This window comes from Pelophylax lessonae (genome assembly GCF_965119305.1).
Source record: "Pelophylax lessonae genome assembly, chromosome: 10".
Taxonomy (NCBI): domain Eukaryota; kingdom Metazoa; phylum Chordata; class Amphibia; order Anura; family Ranidae; genus Pelophylax; species Pelophylax lessonae.
The window spans coordinates 154273499-154294120 of NC_138777.1; the positions used below are offsets into that span (position 1 = coordinate 154273499).

Consider the following 20622-nt stretch of genomic DNA (forward strand, 5'->3'; position numbering starts at 1 on the left):
TACATTTGCTGTGATGTAGCAAAATGAGGACATGTTAATTAATATCCTCTTTTTGTTTATTACATTTATCATTTCACAAACAAAAACTGAGTAATAGGGACTTGAAAATGTGACTACATAGTATTCAAAGAAGTGAGGAATAGTTTTCTGCACATAACTACTAATTCTTGTGCAGAGTAAGGAGTGATATAACCCTATTGGCGATGAAGATAAAAACCTTCTGTTACCATGTAACCCTTTTTATAACCCAATTAAAACATAAATCGGTAATTTAGGCTTATTTATTGAGGGAAAGTGCAGTAAGTCAGTCAGAAACCATCTTTTATTATTGTAACTGCTGTAAACTAATGAAGATTAGTCTCGGACTGTCATTTTTTTTTTTTCCCGTTTTTTTCTTTTCTTATTGCACATAGATAAAAAGGCTATATCATTATTTGTATAGGTTTCACAAGAGTTTCAAATGTTAGTAGAGGCTATTTCTTTTACTATAAAAGTGCTGATAGATTGTTGAATTTACATTCTGGTATAAAAAAAACGTATCCCATGAGTAACATTAGCAACAAATACCTTGAAGCAGACCAGACTGCACCCAACTGTACCCTTGATATATTGTGCATGTACTAACAGTACTAAAAGGAGAGCTTAAAGGGATACAGTCCCAGAATTCAAAGGTGCCATTCAGTATTTTAGAGCAGACTATAATTGCACACAAAATTGCAGCTCATAAGCAAATACAAAAGTAGATATGTCAAGTACCCGAGCTTCTGTTAATATGTTCATAAAATAATTTTAGAAGGAAAAATGCATAAATCTATTAAGTAATGTTTTCAGAGAAGAAGCTTGTCCAAAACACTTCCAATACTCAATTTTTGAATAAGTGGAAGAGAAACCGGGAACTGTTCTCATATTTGTGAAAGTGAAGAGTACACCACTATAGTTTTCGACTTGAGCAACAGTGAAGACGAGCTTTTGTTTCATGGCACTTTGCAGGGGATCAATTTTGTTAAACGGGTAAATACTATACAGACTAATAAAAAAAAAAGACAAAAAAATGTTTTGGTTTTTTTTCCAACTTGGGTGAAATGTTTCCGAAGCAAAGCTTTAATTTACAGAAAATAGTGGGCAAGATAGGAAATGAAAGGCAGAGGTGGTATACCAATTAGAATTCTGGACATGTGGAGGACATCTACACTACACTGTATAAAAATTTTTGCTGTCTAATCAAAGCACACAAATATGCTTCCTAGCAGCTACATGGAGTACATATTTACTAGATGCATCACTAAAGCTCAAGAAGAGATGAAGATGGGTTTGTGCTACTTAGCTTTGTGCTATTCAGCTAATAAATTATGGCACATCTTTGCTTATAAGGTTACTAATCATCACCAGAGAGATGTATAGATTTACAAATATATTATACATATTTACTTTAGTTATTAAGCGACCTCTAAATAGAACATTTAGTAAAAAAAAATCCTACCAAAGTACAAAATGAATTTGATTTTAAAGGTATTTTTAAAACAATGGCTTAGCAAACATTGTTTTGTTGTTATAACTAGCACTTTAGTTCACAGTGCAAATTGGCTCCCTACCAAATCCAATACCTTTAGGATAAAGTACAATACCAACTACACCAATAATGATGATGATCAGACTGATCTAACAGCCGATATTTAATGGCGAGCAGACCCTCACTCAAAAAAGAAGCAAAAAGCATGAAAGATGTTAAGACCACCCAACCTATTTCCAGTAAGACTGTCCATTTTACTTTTTCAAATTATTCAATTTCTAATAGAAGATCTTCCCCTTCCAGGTGCATATCAACTTTTATATAGATTTTCTTCACTGTTCCAGAGATTGGGGAGTTGACCAAGGTTTCCATCTTCATTGCACTGAGAACACACAAAGGCTGACCCTTTTCAATTGTTTCGCCCTCTTTAACCTTGATATCAATCACCTTTCCTGGCATTGGAGCCCCAATCTGTCCCTTTACATCTTTAAGGGCTTTAGGATGGAAATGCATCTCCTGTGAAGAAAAAGAAACCAACATCACATATAGCGTTAATATTAACTGACAACATTCCAGGTAAATGTTCTATAAGTTTCCACAGCATGAGATGATGGGTGAATGAATTAATCTGCTGAACAGTTGTCATGGTTTACCACCTCAGTACTGCTGCACATATACATATGGTCTCATATTGAGGTGGGTATACCAGGATCATTGTTGCAGCTACAACTAAGAAACTGGTACCACATTTTTCAGGCGGCAATTCTTTATCAGGTGGTGGAAGGAAGTCCTGATGGGGTGTGACAGCCTGAGACCGATGCAACTGGTTTATTCAGGAACACTAAGAAGAATGGAAGGAACATAATTTCCTGGTAGAGGGCGCACTGACTTTGGACTTGATAAAACACAGCTGACCAACACCAGCAGATGACATGGCTCCCCAAATCATCACGGACTGTGGAAAAGTTTGCATACCATTTAGAAATCAAGGTTCAAAAATCAGCACATCTCTCTACCAGGAAATTCCAGAGCACTTCATGCTTCCCTACGCTTACCAACTGTATGGAGATGCGGATTTAATTTTTCAGCAGAACTTGGCACCTGCGCACACTGCCAAAAGCACCAATTTTACTATGTGACACTACTGTTATTTGACTAGCATAATCTACAAATTTCCATAGTGACATAACTACGTTAACTCCCTAAATTTAGGGTGCAGCTATAAAAAAACAAATCTCTATGCATCCTCTTGCTCTTCTGATCAAAATAGTAAATGGAACTACAGACCTTAGATGCAGTGATAAACATCTTATTGCTCCAGGCTAGTGGAGCGTTTACATATGGTAGCACTCTTAAACAGCATTCCTTATGCCATCTGGGCAAGCTGTACAGTCAGAATTTGTCTGCATTTTAAATATGTAATTTCAGTTACATTTTTCATCAGGAGGACAAAGGTTGGGATTGAATTTCCTGTTAAAACTACAGCTAAGCTTTAAGATTATAAAACTTTAATTTACTACATATACATATGACTTCTACTGGGCTGAAGATGTACAATGTTCAGTACTAAAACCATAGTGTTCACAGTATAGTTGCAGTGGTGGTCACAAAACCGATGCATGAAATACAAGCATAAATTAGTGCCCAAGGGTAGTTGGGCTGTACTGTGCAATTAATGAAAACTTAAATTACGTGGGGTCATGGCACCACATGGTACTATAGAGCAGTGGTCCTCAACCCTGGTCCTCAGGGCCCACTAACAGGCCAGGTTTGCAAGATAACTGAAATACATCCCAGGTGATATCATTTGCTGCTCAGTGATTGCAGTACTCTAGTCTGCATCCCCCCAACGTAATACTTAAAATCTGGCCTGTTAGTGGGCCCTGAGGACTGGAGTTGAGGACCACTGCTATAGAGCATAGCTGTAAAGATGGCAACAGGGAGGATACTGGACAGTGCATTTTAAATTGGTGCCTATAATGTCAAAGGGCCCATTTACACTAGGGTAATAGGTTGAAGTGCCTTCACAAGACTTGTACCAAGGCATCTCCTTATTTTGAATAGGCCACCTAATGCACAATGGGCTATAAAAATTAACTACTGCTATCACAGCGCACCACAATGCACAATAGTCCATTCCCATGCCCTGTGAAGGTGCATTGCAAAAGGAAAAAGAATGGGGCGCTCTTGCTGGGGGATTGGTCCTTTGTTCCAGACAGTCTTGATAGGTGAGATGTTAACTAGACTGATGGTGAATGTTCCAAAAGCACAGTGTTAGTGCTATCACCGAGGGCAGCTCTTACAGGGCCGAAGTGAGATCCCACATTTAAGCAGAGTAATGAGAAGGCGCCACTCAGTGAAGCAGTAATAACACATGTATTAAGCTTATATCAAGACTTACATAAAAGCAAAAAGTGGAGCGTCATAACCCGGCGTCCTTCCTAATTCACCGTGTACCCGTTGTGGAAGCTGCCAGCAGCCTAAACCAATCCGGTTGCTTAATCAGAGTGTGGCTGCGGCAAACTGCATACCTCACAGAAGGACCGTGCGGCTGTAGACAAGGAATGGGCGGTGGAATCACCCATTCCTCGTCTATGGCCACACGGTCCTTCTGTGAGATATGCGGCCCTCGGATTGGTTTAGGATTGGTTTAGGCTGCTGGCAGCCTCCACAATGGGTACACGGTGAATTAGGAAGGACGCCGGGCCATGACGCTCCACTTTTTGCTTTTATGTTAGTCTTGATATGAGCTTAATAAATTTATTACTGCTTCACTGAGTGGCAACTTCTCTTTACTCTGTGAAGGTGCATTGGGCAGCCATTCAGAATGACTAGTAATTAGAATAAACTGCATCATCGTGCACCAATGTACATAACATGATTTAACACAAAGCAGCAGTGTAAAAAAGCCTTTAGACTGAATTGTGCACAGCTATATTACAAGCTAGGTTATGTCTGCCATACACTGATGCGTGGGAACCTAAAAGTGTGTTATTTATTAAACAGTGGTACATGCAATCCATTTTTACAAATATAGATAGAGGGATTTTAATGGTGACACAATACATAAATTATTAAAAACTATTTTCTTTATCGTACATCATGGGACACAGAGCAGCCATAATAATTACTATCTGGGTTATACGCCACCTATAGGTGAATGGACACTGGCAACAAAAAAGACAGGAAGTCCCCCTCTATATAACCCTTCCCATACAGGAAGGAAGTATCTCCGTTTTTTTTTTTTCCGCCAGTGTCTTACAGGTGATGGTCATGGTTGAAGAAGCTATCTATATTTTTAAAGAAGATTATGCTATAATCCCCGTTAAGATCTCTGGATCCAAGGGGATTGGCAATCAGATCCATCTGAAAGTGGAAGACTAAAAGGTAAAGGGAACAAGGCATTGCCTGTAATGCGACCCTCTTGGGCGATGGACCCTGGGATCCGGTCCCCTGGTAAGACTAACTCCAAAGGTGTTCCGGCAGGGTGCCCTACAGGTCCAAGGGAGTGGCCCCAAAAATTAGGGTGAGCCGGTCCTTGAAGGCCGACAAGTGGCAGAACCCACCGTGATGAGTAAAGAATGGACTGTTAATTATAGAGAGACGATTGAGGGGGGATATGATATCAATGTACAAATACTGTACTGGTGACCCGAGCATAAGGAACAAACTATTCAGAGAAAGGAGATACAATAAGACACGTGGCCACTCACTAAAACTAGAGGAAAGGCGGTTTAACCTTAAAGTGCGTAAGGGGTTCTTCACTGTAAGAGCGGTAAGGATGTGGAATTCTCTTCCACAAGCAGTCGTATCAGCAGGGAGCATTGATAGTTTCAAAAAACTATTAGATGGACACCTTAAAGACCACAACATACAGGGGTATACAATGTATGGTTAAAAGCGGAAACACACACACATCATAGGTTGAACTGGATGGACTGATGTCTTTTTTCAACCTCACTAACTATGTAACTATGTAAATAGGCAGAATCCTGCGGCGGGAACAGTAAGTTCACTTTAATTATGATGCACTGTTACCTTCTAATTTACCAGATACCGGGTGCCATGTTTTATGTCTCTACTAGAGGTAGTATGTGTAATCAGCTGTGACCTGCGTACCTTGGATGCCTTTTCTGCTCTCAACCCCCCTGATGCTTGGCGTGCAGCGGGATTTTGTACATCTCGCCTGCGCATCCGCTTACCCTCTGTGGCTCAGGTTCAGGGAGCACTTTTGGTGGGTACCCCTGCGGTGGGAGATGGCACGCAAGTTCAGCCTATTTACATGCACAAGTTTGCAAGTGGAGCCAGGAGGGGGCATGTCCGTAACGCATTGGCGTGTACGTTGGCATGCGGATGTGCACATAGCACACTGCACATGCGCAGTAAGGGCAGAGGTGGTACAGCATTTGAGGAGTGTTCCCAGTGGCGTGAGCTTCTGTCAGAAGCTGGATGGGATACAGAGCAGCTGCAGCTGGGTGCTTGAATCACTGTGGGTAGATGTTAACAGGCACTGACAGGTTAGGTTACTTTGGGATACAATTGGGATAATTGTGCTGTGTGTGAATGTGAAAAGCTGTTACAGCTTAGCACAAGCATTGAGTACACTAAAGAGTACCTCAAGTTTTCTTGTCTGGAGCAATGTCCTCCCAGAAAAGGAGTGGGGGGGGGGCACAGTGGGAAGGGGCACAAGTGTTCCGCTGTCAGGTTTGGAAGATCCTAGCCATGCATCCTCTGTGTTCACTTCCCCTGAGAGGCCAGTGGCCAATCTGAGCCATTACTGTTGTCAGTAGCCACATCTAGTGCTTCTTTCTCAGCCTAAGTCACCTAGGATGATTTGGCATCAGCTTTAGTCGGCCTTGAGGGAAAAATTGCTGGCATTATTGCTTCAGTTTCACAAGGAGGGAGGAAATGTGATAGATCCCCCTCACCTTAGCCCCACCTGTTTTAGTTCAGGATTGGACAGGGGATGTGGGAAAAGTAGATGTAAATGGCTTGGAAGAAGGCCAAGCAGAGGATTCCACTTCTGGGGAGTCAGGGTCGGAGGAGCCATTCTCTGCCTCTTAATCCTAGAGATTGGTAATTCCCTCTCTCACTGAAATGGTCTGGTCTAGATTTAAATTAACTCCCTTAGAGATTTCTAAAGTATCTTTTTCCTCATTAGGCTCATTATGCCCTCCTCAAAATTCTCAGTCTTTTTCCTTACATCTGCTTTTAGAGCAGATAGTATATGCTGATTGGGATCATCCTGATACGATTTTTATTCCTCCCAAAAGGTTTTGTTTGTTGTATCCTATGGAGGAAATATTCACAGGAAAATGGATTATGCCTACAGTGGATGTTGCTATTTCTTCTGTAAACAGAAATTTAACCTGTCCTGTAGATAATGCCTAGGTTTTTAAAGATCCAGCTGATAAGAAATTGGAATCTTTACTAAAACCATTTTAACCACTTTAAGACTGAAATGTTTCACCCCCTAAAGTCTATACCATTTCGGGTTTTTGGTGCTGTCACACTTTGAATGACAATACTCAGTCTGTGCCTGAGTTAGTTGGGTAACAAGTCCCAAAGAGTCAATCCCTCCTGGCAGCCTCTTCGATAAAGTTCCAAATACTTTGTAAGTTTGTCCCGGCAGGGCACATAGAGCACTCCTAGCTGATCAGTCTGTGGAAGTCTGGTTTGGGCAGGTCAGACTGGGCTTCTCGGTCAACCTGTGCCCCTAATAAGCACAGGGTGACTTAGACATAGGAGGGGCCTAGGGAGCCGAGAGAGGGATTTCCCAACCTCTCTAAGGTAAGCTGTGTTCCACGGGCCACTCAACCAAAGTAACTCCTGTCACACCCCCAGCATACACCCCACAAAGAGCAGTGTTCCTTCACAAGCCAGGGCCCATAGTCAGTAGGCAAGGGGCTAGCCTGAAGTCCCCTTCAAAAGCCCCTGTCCTGAGTGAGTTTGTCACAGGATACATACCTGGACGATCTATTACTTATAGACCGGTCGGCTTCTACTCCAAGCCAGAATGTGTTTTCCGGGCAGTTCAGTTCCTGGGTTGGATTCTGAATTTAGCAAAGTCAGCGTTACAGCCGGTTCAGAGACTAGAGTATCTGGGTTTCCTTGTGGACACAGTGCAGGCAAAGGTGTTTTTGCCGCCAATAAAGGTCGCAGCCCTAAAGGATCTAGTTCAGATCTTAAGAGTGAAAAAGTATTCTTCTGTACGTTTTTGTATGAGGTTGCTTGGGAAGATGGTGACCTCATTTAAAGCAGTTCCTTATACATTATGTCAGCCTGGAGCAAAAAGATCCAGGCCCTAGATTGTCGCATTTCTCTAGTACCGAGGGTACGTCCGAGTCTAGGTTGGTAGCCAGGAATTTGGAGAGCGGGAAATTCTTTCTTCCAGTAGTCTGGAAGGTGGGGACTACAGATGCCAGTCTCTGTGGCTGGGGAGTAGTTCTGGAGAAAGCCACTGTCCAAGGGAAATGGTCCTGGTTAGAAAGGAACTTCCCCATCAAAATCCTGAAAATCCAAGTGGTTTGTCAGGCATTAAGGTACTGGACTCCCAGACTTCAAGATTGCCTCATCAGGGATTGACAATGGCACGGCTGTGGCCTATATCAACCATTGGGGCGCACCAAGAGTTAGTAAGCCCAGAAAGAGGTGGGTCAAATCCTATCCTGGGCGGAGAAATTTGTTCCATGCCTGTTGGTGGTTTTCATTCCAGGAATAGAGAACTCGCAGGCAGACTTTCTGAGTCGCCAGAAGATGTTTCCAGGGGAATGGTCCTTACATTCCGAGATCTTTGCATTCATTTGTCAATGATGGGGGGTCCCGGATGTGAATTTATTGGCATCCAGACTCAACAACAAGTTGGACAAACTTGTGTCCAGTGAATGCCTTAGTGACTCCCTGGAAGCAGTTCTCTATGATCTATGCCTTTTCCCCCAGTTAAGTTGCTGCCACAACTTCTGCGCATGATTCAGGAAGAAGGGAAAGCAGAAATCCTGGTGGCTCCAACTTGGCCCAGGAGGATTTGGTACGCGCAAATTTTAATGTTGGCAATGGGAAGGCCATGGGTTCTCCCACTGCGTCCGGATCTGCTCTCTCAGGGTCTGATATTCCACCCTGCTTTACAATTTCTAAATTTGACGGTTTGGCTATTGAAGCCTGGATTTTGAGGGAGCGGGGTATATCTGATCCTGCAGTCTCTACTGTGATAAACGCTAGGAAACCAGACTCTAGGGGCATTCAGTACAGAGTATGGAAGTCTTACATTTCTTGGTGTGAGGCCAGGAAGTGGCATCCCCGTAAATATATCATCAGAAGAATTCTAGCCTTCTTGCAAGTAGGAGTAGATATGAAGCTAGCCTTAGGCACCATTAAAGGTCAAATTACAACCTTGTCAGTCTTTTTTAAAAGACTGAATGCTTCGCATTCCTTGCTCCGAACCTTTATACAAGGGGTGCTCCGTATGCTTCTGCCAGTTAGGCCACCGTTGTGTCCATGGGATTTAAATCTGCTCCTGCCGGTTCTACGGAAACAGCCTTTTGAGCCCATTTGTCATATTGCTCTGGTTCTTTTGACCAGAAAGTTAGTCTTTTTGGTTGCAGTAGATTCAGCTAGAAGAGTATCAGAGTTAGTGGCTCTTTCTTGTAAGAAGCCATTTTTGATCTTACATCAAGATAGAGGGATTCTACATCCACACCCAGGGTTTTTGCCCAAAGTGGTGTCCGCTTTTCATTTGAAGCAGGACATTATACTGCCTGCCTTTCTTTCCAAATCCTCAAACAGTGGAGGGAAAGTTATTAAATTCTCTCATAGTAGTACATGCATTTAAGGTCTATTTGAAGATGTCAGCTCAGATTCGGAAGACCAACACTTTGTTTGTGCTGCCAGAAGGGCCCAGGAAAGGGCAGGCAGCATCTAGGCCTACAATTTCTCAGTGGATTCGCCCAGGTCATTATCCAGGCGTATGGTTTAAAGAGGAAGGTTCCACCTTTTCCAGTAATGACACACTCTACCAGAAGAGTAGGTGCTTCTTGGGCAGTTTGCCATGAAGCTTCTATGGCTCAGATTTGCAGGGCCACTACTTGGTCTTCAGTACATACGTTCAATAGATTCTATCAGGTGGATGTTTGGACCCGCAGTGTGCTCCAGGCAGCTATGTAGATCTTTACGGTCTGATGGCGTTTTTTTCCTATTTAGTGTCCTTCTCCCCTCAAGTGCATTGCTTTGGGACGTCCCAGATAGTAATTATTATGGCTGCTCTGTGTCCCATGATATACAATAAAGAAAATTGGATTTTTCCTACAGCTTACCTGTAAATCCTTTTCTTGGAGTACATCACAGGCCACAGAGGTCCCTCCCCGCTTGTCTTGGATGTTTATTGCTTGCTACAAAACTGAGGTACTTCCTGTATGGGAGGGGTTATATAGAGGGGGACTTCCTGTCTTTTTGGTTGCCAGTGTCCATTCACTTATAGGTGGCGTATAACCCTGATAATAATTCTTACGGCTGCTCTGTGTCTCGTAATGTACTCCAAGAAAAGGATTTTGCAGGTAAGCTGCAGGAAAAATAAAATTTTTTTTATGAAAAATTTAAAATCGCTTTTATCCAATACACATATACATGTGCATAGACAAACTGTGCCAGTAACAATGTTGTTGCTTGAAATGTTTAGTTTTTCTGCTTCTTCAGGAGCTGTAAAGAATGTATACCATATGCATATATCATAATCACTCTATATAGCAATAGGAGGAGTCCTAGAATCGATTTAGAGAGGAGAGCCAGCACTTGCGGTGACAATAGATCGGAGGGAGAGCACACTCAGTCAGGGTAGATTAAACTGCTGTCAGATAATCCTCCTACAAATAGGGAACACAATAGACAAGCCCAGTGATGTCCATCCAGAGAGGAGAGCCAGCATCTGCGGTGACAATAGATCTTAGTGAGAGCACACCCAGTCAGGGTAGCCTAAACTGCTGTCAGATAATCCTACCAAATATAGGGAACACAATAGAAAAGCCCAGAGATGTCCATCCAGAGTTGAATAAGTTGTTACAAAGGTAATAGATGAAAACAAAAGCACTCCCAGATGATCAGAGGTGTCCCCTCAAGGCAACAAGCATGGAGACATACCAGCACCCTCTGGTTCCAGGATGGACATCTTTGGGCTTTTCTATGGTGTTCCCTATATTTGGGAGGATTTCAGCTACGCTGACTGGATGTTCTCTCCCTATGATCTATTGTCACCGCAGGTGCTGGGCTCTCCTCTATGCATGGACATCTCTGGGCTTTTCTATTGTGTTCCCTATATTTGGGAGGATTATCTGACAGCAGTTAAGGCTACTCTGACTGGGTGTCCAATCCCTACGATCTATTGTTACCGAAGGTACTGGCTCTCATCTCTAGAATAACCCTACTCAATAGTGATTACGTTATATGCATATGTTACACGTGTTTTACAGCTCCTGAAGAGGCAGGAAATCGAAACATGTCAAGCAACAAGCATTGTGACTGACACAGTTTGTCTACGTATATGCATGTGTATTGGATAAAACCTTTTTAAATGTTTAATTGGGGAGCAATTGTACACCCCATATCTTTTTACATTTTGATTTAAATAAAAATGGTTTTTACCAATTTCTGTGTGGTGGCACCATTAAAATCCCTCTATCTATATGTGTCTATATGTGTTCAAAAATTCTATCTTTCTGGGATGAAGGTGCCTTTGATCAATGGATGTATGCGACTTATTCAGAGGTTACATTCTTGGCTTTAGTGTACCACATACATACATTTTCTACTTTTCCTTTTTCTCTGTATGTTTGACCTTCTGTATCCGATAAACTGGATTCAAATTTAAACAATGTACAGTTTTTGAAAATGGTTAAACAAAGCAAATGCCATATGTTAGTTTCACAGTCCTTCAGCCTCATTTCTGCATTCCTAGCATGGAAATTCTTACCTTCAGAGCCTGAGTATCTTTTACAAGGACAGATCGGAGCTGACCGTTGAGCTCAAAAAACACCTCCCTTTGGCCAGCTTTGTTCAGATCGCCCAGAGCAAGTGCTTTAATATGCAAAGTTTTTCCTCTTTCTAATTCAACCTAAAAACATCAAAGACAAAACACTTATTGAGTAAAAAATATTGTTGTCAGGAACCAATACATACTGTACTTCATGGTTAACAGCTCCTTCCACTGCATTCCACTTATTATTGGTATTTTTGTAGAGACTTCAGCAATGTTGGTATATTTTGTATAGATGTCTGTATGTATACTGTATAGTATGCATTTATACAGTATTATATATTTAAGACATTATTGAGAATTTTTTATGATTTCTAGTAATATGGTTGATGATCTGGACCTATCTGTAATGACAAGGAGTCCTCTAATCCCACATATCAAAGAATTTCTATCTTTCATACTAAGAAAATATACAGTTCATATCACTCTACAAATAATGCATGTATTTGGCAAGGGCCAGACAAAGACCTACGGTATGTGGCTGTATGTAAACTGGCAATGGTATATTTTATATTTTTATTTACCAACATTTTTGTTGCACTAACATTATAGAATCACATACCTCAAACTCCTCTGCTATCTTGGGCCCATCAAGGAAGAGGCGGGTGTTTAGACATTCAACCGGGCCAAACTGAGTGCTGAAGTCCTTGTACTCTTCAAACACTTTGGGATACATAGCAGCAGACATAATGTCTTCTGGTGTTATATCATCATACTTGCTCCGCAGTCCTTCTTCTAGCTTAGCAAAGTCCATTGATGATAATGAAGCTCCAGGTCTTCCCTCAATACGTGGTAAATCCTTCAAGACCTATACAAACAAAGTGTAAATCTTTTATGAATTACGTTAAAAGTCAAACTCTCCAGGGTTAGCTATGATGAACTGTTATTGGCATGCAATGTTTTTTTTTATTCTTTTATTTATTTTACAATAAACTGGTGTCTCATCCCTTGTACCATGAAATCTGCCCTCAAAGTTAAACTGCAATTAGGACCTGAAAAGTGGAACAAAGTTGTTATATGTAAAATCAACTTGCTTTGCACATGTCAACCACTTTACTGACCTTACTGAACAGCAGTTAAGTATTGGGTGCGTACTACCAGGGATATAAATGTTCTATGACAACTAACACATTCAATAACTAAAGACAACCTTCGGGTCCTTTCACACGGGCAGTCCGATCAGATCAACCTGTCAGTTTTTTAGGCGGATCTGATCGGATCCTGCATGCATCCCTATGGGGTAGCGGAGACACGTCTGCTGACAACCGCTGCCATCCGCATCCGATCCGGTCCATGAAATCGGGTCGGATGAAAACCCTGTTTTCCATCCATCCAGGGGATCAGATCGGATGAAAGCGGACAGGCGGCCCACTCTCATCCGATTCCCCATAGAGAGCAGCGGGGCTCTGACACCTCCCTCTCCGCACACAGTGCGGAGACGGAGCTGTCATCCGCCGGCTCAGCGGGGATCAGCGGATCGATCAACGCTGAGCAGAGCACGGTCCGCAATGAAATGCGGACCGTGTGAAAGGACCCTTACCCTATGCCTGCCCCCCCTCCATTTACATTGGTGCCTTAAAGGCGAAGGATGCCCAAAGCTTTTATTGGCCCTACTTCTCCTATGGATCACAGGACTGCAGTCCATTCTGCATTCTTGTGACCCATTTTCAACTGACAGTGGGTTTAAGTCTGCTGTCAACTGACGTCACTCAGCCAGCCCAGGCTCTGGAAAGATCCTGCCTTTACAATGTCACTGGGAGCCAGCTGCTCCTGCCCCCTGCATAGCCAAGCAGTAAGGGCTGGAGGGGCAAGAGGAGAGTGCTGGTGGCTGACAATCACGGGCTCTCTGATCGCTGAAGAGAACTGAGCAATCTGCAGCCTTTGATCGCTGAGTTTTTAGTCTAATGCCCCGTACACACGTGCAGATTATCTGCAGACTTGCCAAAACCATATAATATGAGGTCAAACCTAAACGCTTTCAATTTGTATGCAATCCGGCAGGCCCTTGCACTACATAGAAAAGGTAAATCTGAAGACAAAAGTCTGCAGATAATCTGCACGTGTGTATGGGGCATTAGTTGCAGTGGGGGACAGATGCAGCATCGGACTAGATGCTGCATCAATCTAGGTATATATATATATATATATATATTTTTTTTTTTTTTTCTAAAAACCCCATACTTCCCTTTTTATGATGTGATCATGATCTATAATTCACACTAGTTCTAAATCTAGAAAATGAGAACCTAACTAAACAAACCAATAAACATTTTATATATATATATATATATATATATATATAGATATACACACACACACTACATACACACACACATTATATATATATATATATATATATATATATATATATATATACACACACATATACATGTGAACCTCTAGGATTCTCACTTTATTTGAAGTTAAAATTTGAGGCTGATGTTTCAGTCAACTGAATGAAGAACAGGTGTGGTGTTAGGTTTCTCATTCTGATCAAACCAAAAAAAGTTTGGGGACTTGTATTGAGGGGCAATAAGGCTAGAAAACCTTCAAACTGATGTGCAGGACTAACCAACAGTCACTGAAAACATCCAGCTGCAGTTATTGCTGCCCAAGAGGATCAAGCAAGTTACTAAAAGCAAAGGTTTATAAACTTTTGCCACATACAAAAATGTATAGTTATTACTGTGACCTGATTAAGTGTAAATCATTTTAACTCCTTTAATGGGTTATCATGAGTTAGTTTCAGATTATATTAATGCAGAAATATTGACAATGCAAAAGGTATCACAAACTTTAAAGCACTACCATATTATTGCTGCAGCCCACTTGATCGAGCATGCGTGCATGTTGACACTACTTCCAAGCCTGTCCACACTCGAAAGGGCAGTGTTTTGTTTTTACTCTATTATTTATCTTCTTAACCTTGCAAGTATCTTTTTAACTTGATGGGATTTAAAAGTTAATGCACTATAGCTCTTTTCATCTTTTCTATGTTACCTGAGGCAATAACGTTACCATGATTGGAGGGGGCCCTGAGACATAATTTAAAGGGGGAAAGCATTTAAGTTAACTGATGCCGTGATTTGATGCAGGAATGCTGGGAAGCTGGTGACATCCATCCCAAAGATTGCCCAGTGGCCTTTAGGCAAAGTTTTATACACAAGCATTAATAACCTCATCATCTGGAGGTCATATTATCTGGTAAGGAATTGGTGTGTCATCCCTTGTGTTTCACATAATAAATGGGCTACTTATGTTTTGGATATGGATTTTTTATGTACTTCTTTAGGTTTGTCATTTACGTATTATCACGTTTTTCTTAATCATTTAAAGGGATAGCGCAACTAATTTTGTACAACTTGTGCAAATTAAAATATGCCTCTTTTGCAATGACCAATTCTGTTCATCATGAACTCTTCCACTGCAATCACCCTATTGGTGAACTTATTCTCTGTGGCACACACTCACCCTCTGATCTGTTTTGGAACTACAATGGTAATCCTGAATTATACTCTCCCTTCCTGCTAATTCTGCTCAATTTGTTGTTGAACCAGAAAATTTACAGTACATCTAAGGTCCCCCACATGCAACAGAGAGTTTGAAACCCAGTGGGTTGAAGAGATAATTCTCTGGAGCCAATATGTTAAGGAACAGAGTTCTGGGCTCTGCCTTGGATGACGGAGACAAATTAAAGAAACTCTTGCTACCCTCAGGAGTTGTGGCGTTCCCAGATGGAGAGTTTGTCTTTTTATGGGGGCAAAAGGGTGCTCCTAAACCCAGCCACCTCCTAGATAAAGTTTTCTAGAAATTTGCCAATGAAGTGTTCCCTATCAAAGGGCATAAGCAAAAGGTGTTTTTTTGCATGGGTTTTCCACATGCGTACATAGGCGAGATCATTGTAGAAATTTGGTGTATAATAAGTTCAAACCTGTCAACATAATAGAGTAGGGGAACAGGCATGAGCTATATAGTGGATGGAGGAAAGAAGGATCCATTAGGTTAGATCCAGAATCCCAACAAATGATCTTGGACCAGACATCTAAGGTCTGGCAGAAAGACATGGTCACAATGTCAGGTTGCATGGCACAGCCTGGGAGAATATAGCCTTAGAAACAGTGTCTAGCATTTCCTACACTGTATCTTGTTAAGACAGGTAATGGCCGGGTCCACAACAGAGATAGACAACTTCTTTAAGAACCACTCCCCTGTAGGGTATTGCTGGGCAAAACATTGAGGAAAAGCAAACACTTTATCTGGGTTAGGCCAATTACTATACTGCACCAGATATCATAGGGAATTAACTGCAAAAGTCTTAATAGGCTGGGGGCCTTTTAATGAACCCAGTTTAGTAACTTTGTGTAGCTGGTTGCTCAAAATCTAAGCACTAACTGACTGCGTTAATAAGGACCATGACGGTTTTGGAGTTGTCTGCCTCATATAAAGAGAGGGTACAGTCCTACTTATTCTAAGCTGACTGTGAAGAAGCAGCTGCAACCGCAGGGAATTCAGCAACAAGCTCTGAAGGAGAGGGCATAGAAGCACACTTGCATTTTCCCATAAACTCATACAAAGGGGCTGAGAACTCCTAGATAGGATCAAAGTTGGCACCACTGAATGAGTTAGTGAAGACACTGAGGAGCGCTGCATTGGACATTGATTCAAGCTATCAGTGTTTGGCCCCTTAGGGAGGTTATAGCAAGACCCCTGGCACTGGTAGCAGACTGTAAGATGGGCAGAACCCAAAATAGCCTTGAGCTTATGAAATGCAATGCTGTAGGCTGCGTGAGGAATTGGCCACCATGGTACTCACAAAAAACACTGTTGGGGCAGGATTGTGAGGATTGCAAGATTGCCATTACCAGGTCACGGCAAAACATGTAGACCAGGAAAACATCCTAAGGATTGGAAATCTGATTCCAGTGGCAAGGAAATGGTAGGAAGGTAATGAGGTCTACATAGGAAGAGAGGTGTGCACATGTACAGTGCAAGCACCAGGAGGGGACTTGCATGAGAGAATAAAATAAAATACAGAGTGCACAAAGCTGTAGACTGGGCTTCCATTCCTGCCATTGGCCATGTGAACATTGGTGTTACAGCAGGGACTAAGCAGATAAACCCTTAGGGGAAAGCCCGGAAGTACCAAGCAGGTGTATAAAGGGCAAAACCTCCATTTATCCCAAACAAGGTTCTTAGAAGGCACTGCAGGCATAGTTAGGAATATAGGCAAGACTCAAGGAGCATGTCCCTACCAATAGTTTTCGCCTCAATGGTGGGCATATGCCCCCTAGGGGGTTTTCAAGGACACGGTTCCACCAGATGGGTGCATCATGGCCCTGAAAGAGCACTCTGTGTCTGATCCACATATTGCACAAAAGTTCCTAGGTCAGTGCTTACAGTAGAGTCTAGCGCCAAAGACATATTACAAACGGGATCTGCCTATTCTTTCAGCAGGGTCTGGGTACGTCTTCTGTGGCAATGCTGAGGATCAGCTAATCTAGACAGCTTCAAAATTAGCACCTTTTGGTGAATAAACTTTGTAGATGAAAAAGGAATTTCGATAAAAGAAAATAACGTTTTTTCTTCTCTCTTTGTAGAAAAGTTGTCCATTTTTCTAGAACACTAGGACAAAACCGAGGCATGCTTGGAATGGGGGTGAGCAAGAGGTTATACTAAGCGCTCCTTTTTCAGCTTTGTTTGCTGGTGTTAAATCTCATGAAGGCAGCAGCATAACCAAATGTACCCAAACACTGCATCCTGTGTGTCCCTTAATTTATGATTAAGAAAAAAAACATTAAGAATTCATAAATAATCATTTCCCCTCAAATGATCAGGCAAGTCATTATTTATTGCAATAAAACACACAATTAAAAAATGTGATTTTTGTATTTACCGTAAAATCCATTTTTCTGAGTTCATCGATGGACACAGCGCTCCATAAATCATAACTAGTGGGTTATATTGCCTCCTCCAGGAGTAGGACTAGGCAGAACAAAAAACACCTGGCTATGCCCAAGGGCCGTCCCCAGCTAGTATATAACCCCCTTCTCTGCTCTAGGTAATCAGTTACCTAAAATCCAGGCCTTTTTAAAGCAATCTAGTGAGCTAGCCAGAACCATCTGTGGAGGGGTCTATTCCACATTTTCACAGCTCTTACAGTGAAGAAACCTTTCCATATTTGGAGACGAAAGAGTGCCCCCTTGTCCTCTGTGTTGACCTTAAAGTGAATAACTCAACACCAAGATCACTATATGGACCCCTTATGTATTTCTACATGTTGATCATATCCCCCCTTAATCTCATCTTCTCAAGAGAGAATAAATTCAGTTCCTCTAATCTTTTCTCACAGCTGAGCTCCTTAATGCATCTTATCAGTTTGGTTGCCCTTCTCTGCGCTTTCTCCAGTTCCCCTATATCCTTTTTGAGAACTGGTGCCCAAAGCTGAACTGCACATTCCAGATGAGGTCTTACTAATGATTTGTACAGGGGTAAAATGAATCACACGAACCACATCAACAATATGCAAAGCAAATTCCTTGGGATGAGCCGGCTTGGGACACAAGGAAGGCAACACAATCTCTTCATTCAAATGGAAGTCAGAGACAACTTTGGGCAGGAATGATGGACAGGAGAAGAACCACTTTATCCATATGGACCACCAAATAGGGACTGAGACAGGATAATGCCGCCACTCCAATACCCTGTGGGCCGAGGTAATAGCCACCAAGAATGTTACCTTCTTGGATAACGTAGGCAAGGGAATCTCTCAAATATTCTTAAATAGAGGTTTCTGGAGAACCGAAAGCACTAAATTTAAATCCGATAGCGGCAAGAGAGACCGTACAGGTAGAACCACATGTCGAACCCCCTGAATGAAGGTATGAACTAAAGAGTGCATGGCTAGGGGTCGATGAAAAAAGATTGCCAAGGCAGACACCTGGCCCTTGATGGTACTCTGGACCAACTTCTGATCAACGCCCTATTGAAGAAAGGTTAAAGTGGTTGTAACCCCACGATAACTTTTACCTGTAGCTAAGCCTTTATTAAGACTTACCTATAGGTACTGTAAATCTCTCCTAAACTTGAACTGTTTAGGAGATATTTACATTTCATGCAGCCAATGACATCATCGGCGCATGCGCTCTGAAGAAATGGCCACCGTTTCTTCAGAGCCCTGTGTCGTGACGTGGGCGGGAGTGACATCACGTGGCTTCCAGCTGGAGTCCACAGACCATGAAGGAAGACGGCTGAAGATGGATGCAGCCGCCAGCGGGGACAACGAGGGCTTCGTTTGGAGGCAAGTGTCACATAATGTGCTAGTATGCGATGCATACTAGCACATTATGCATTTATTTTGCAGGGAAGAAAAAAAAAAAAAGGAAGAGTTTACTTCCTCTTTAAGACCGGAGCCACAGAAAAGGATCGAGGATGAGCACCAATCGACTCACACCAAGAAATGTACGCTTTCCACGTATGATGGTATATGTTGCTGGAAGACGACTTCCTTGCCCTCACCATAGTTGGAATCACTGATCCAGACAAACCTCTATCCCTCAGTACCTGGCTTTCAATAGCTATGCCATTAAACCAGTCACTGTAAAGCAGGATGGCTGGAAGATCCCCGCTCTTGATTCATTGCAGGAACTGCGGAAGAAGCCTGAGCCAAGGATGATGCTGGCCTTATCGTGGCCCTTGGACGCCTGCGGCATCTGTCAGAGGAACCCATGATCACGCCACGAACTTCGGTATCCTTCTGTGGGGCTGAACCTGCTAAAGGAGCTGCATGTAGGACTGTGCAAACAGAACTGTCTTGAAGCTGGATACCACCAGACTCAGAACCTGTATGCAAATCGGGAGAGAGAACTGTCTGTTTGACAGCAGCCGGTGAATCACGGCCCAAAATTTGTCCAGAGGAAGGACCACCCTGGTCAGAATTAAAATCAGACCTAGGGAAATCAATTCCCTGGACAGGGATAGGGGGGACCTTAGGTAGTTCAGACATCACCTGATTCTTTGCAGAAATTAAATCCGTACAAGGAGACTCTGAACCTAAAAAAACCCGAAAAGGACAAGCCTTGTCCCCCTTTCTGGGTACCCCCAAAAGAAATCTTTTGCGAATCTCCTTGACACTCACCAAAGAAGTCCACAGGGGCCAGAAACCAGTGAAGATGTCCCCCTACCCCAATAATGGGTGAGGGCAGACCTTCATGCTGAAGGATTCGAGTCTGCGGGTCCGGAGAGTCTAGCTCTAGGCTTACCAGACCAAGGTTGCTTGGAACCTCCCGGGGAAGATTTAAAAGATCTATTTCCCTTATTTTCCATCCCAAAAGCACAAAAACTGGATTTCTGATTTACCGTAAAACCCTTTTCTCTTAAGTTCATTGACGGATGCAGTTCTCTTTGATTCATATCAGTAGGGTAATGCTGCTCCCTACAGGAGTAGGACACTAGGCAGAAAAAAATTCTGGCTACACCTATGGGCAATCCCGGAGGGTACACCCTCTCTCTTCCTGCATAGGATGCCAGTTTTGTTTTAAAGCAGTGTCAGAAAAGTAACACCAACCCAACTCAAAATAGAGGGGCGGGTACTGCGTCCGTCAATGAACTTAAGAGAAAAGGATTTTACGGTAAGTCAAAAATCTAGTTTTCTCTATTGTTCATTGACGGACTCATATTCATATCAGTACGGATGCCCCCAAAGCAATGCCATAAAATGAGGGGTAGGAACAGCAGAAAAGAACAAGTCCCCAAGGCCAAACATACCCGACCAGGCAACATAGGACTCATCAGAACAAAAGATGAGGCCCACCTGAAAACAACAGTAAACAAGCTCAAGGAAGGCCAAAAGCCCTCAAAACAGCAGCCAGCAAAAAACCTTGCGGCCAAAAAGAGGCATCTGCAGATGCCAGCACATCCACCTTATAAAACTTGGTAAAGGTGTGAACAGACTACCAGGTAGCCAACTTGCAACCAGGAGCACAGATGCCCACAAGGCGAAAAGCCCAGGAAGCACTAGGCGCCGGAGTAGAACGCGCCAAAACAGGGAAAGGCAGGACCTCATCCCTAATTGAATAAACCTGCACCACCGTCT

At 42.5% G+C, this 20622-nt stretch overlaps 1 protein-coding gene across 1 annotated transcript in view; it reads right to left on the reverse strand.

The window, feature by feature from the left end:
* Positions 1-1331: 1331 nt before the first annotated feature.
* Positions 1332-20622, reverse strand: part of PC (pyruvate carboxylase) — a 674712-nt gene continuing 655421 nt past the window's right edge. Inside the window, exons 19-21 of the mRNA XM_082271181.1 lie at positions 12094-12339; positions 11469-11609; positions 1332-2026 (exon numbers count right to left, since the gene is read on the reverse strand). Of these exons, the coding sequence (XP_082127307.1) occupies positions 1778-2026; positions 11469-11609; positions 12094-12339 (636 nt within the window). The 3' untranslated portion in view covers positions 1332-1777. The remainder of the gene's footprint in view (positions 2027-11468; positions 11610-12093; positions 12340-20622) is intronic.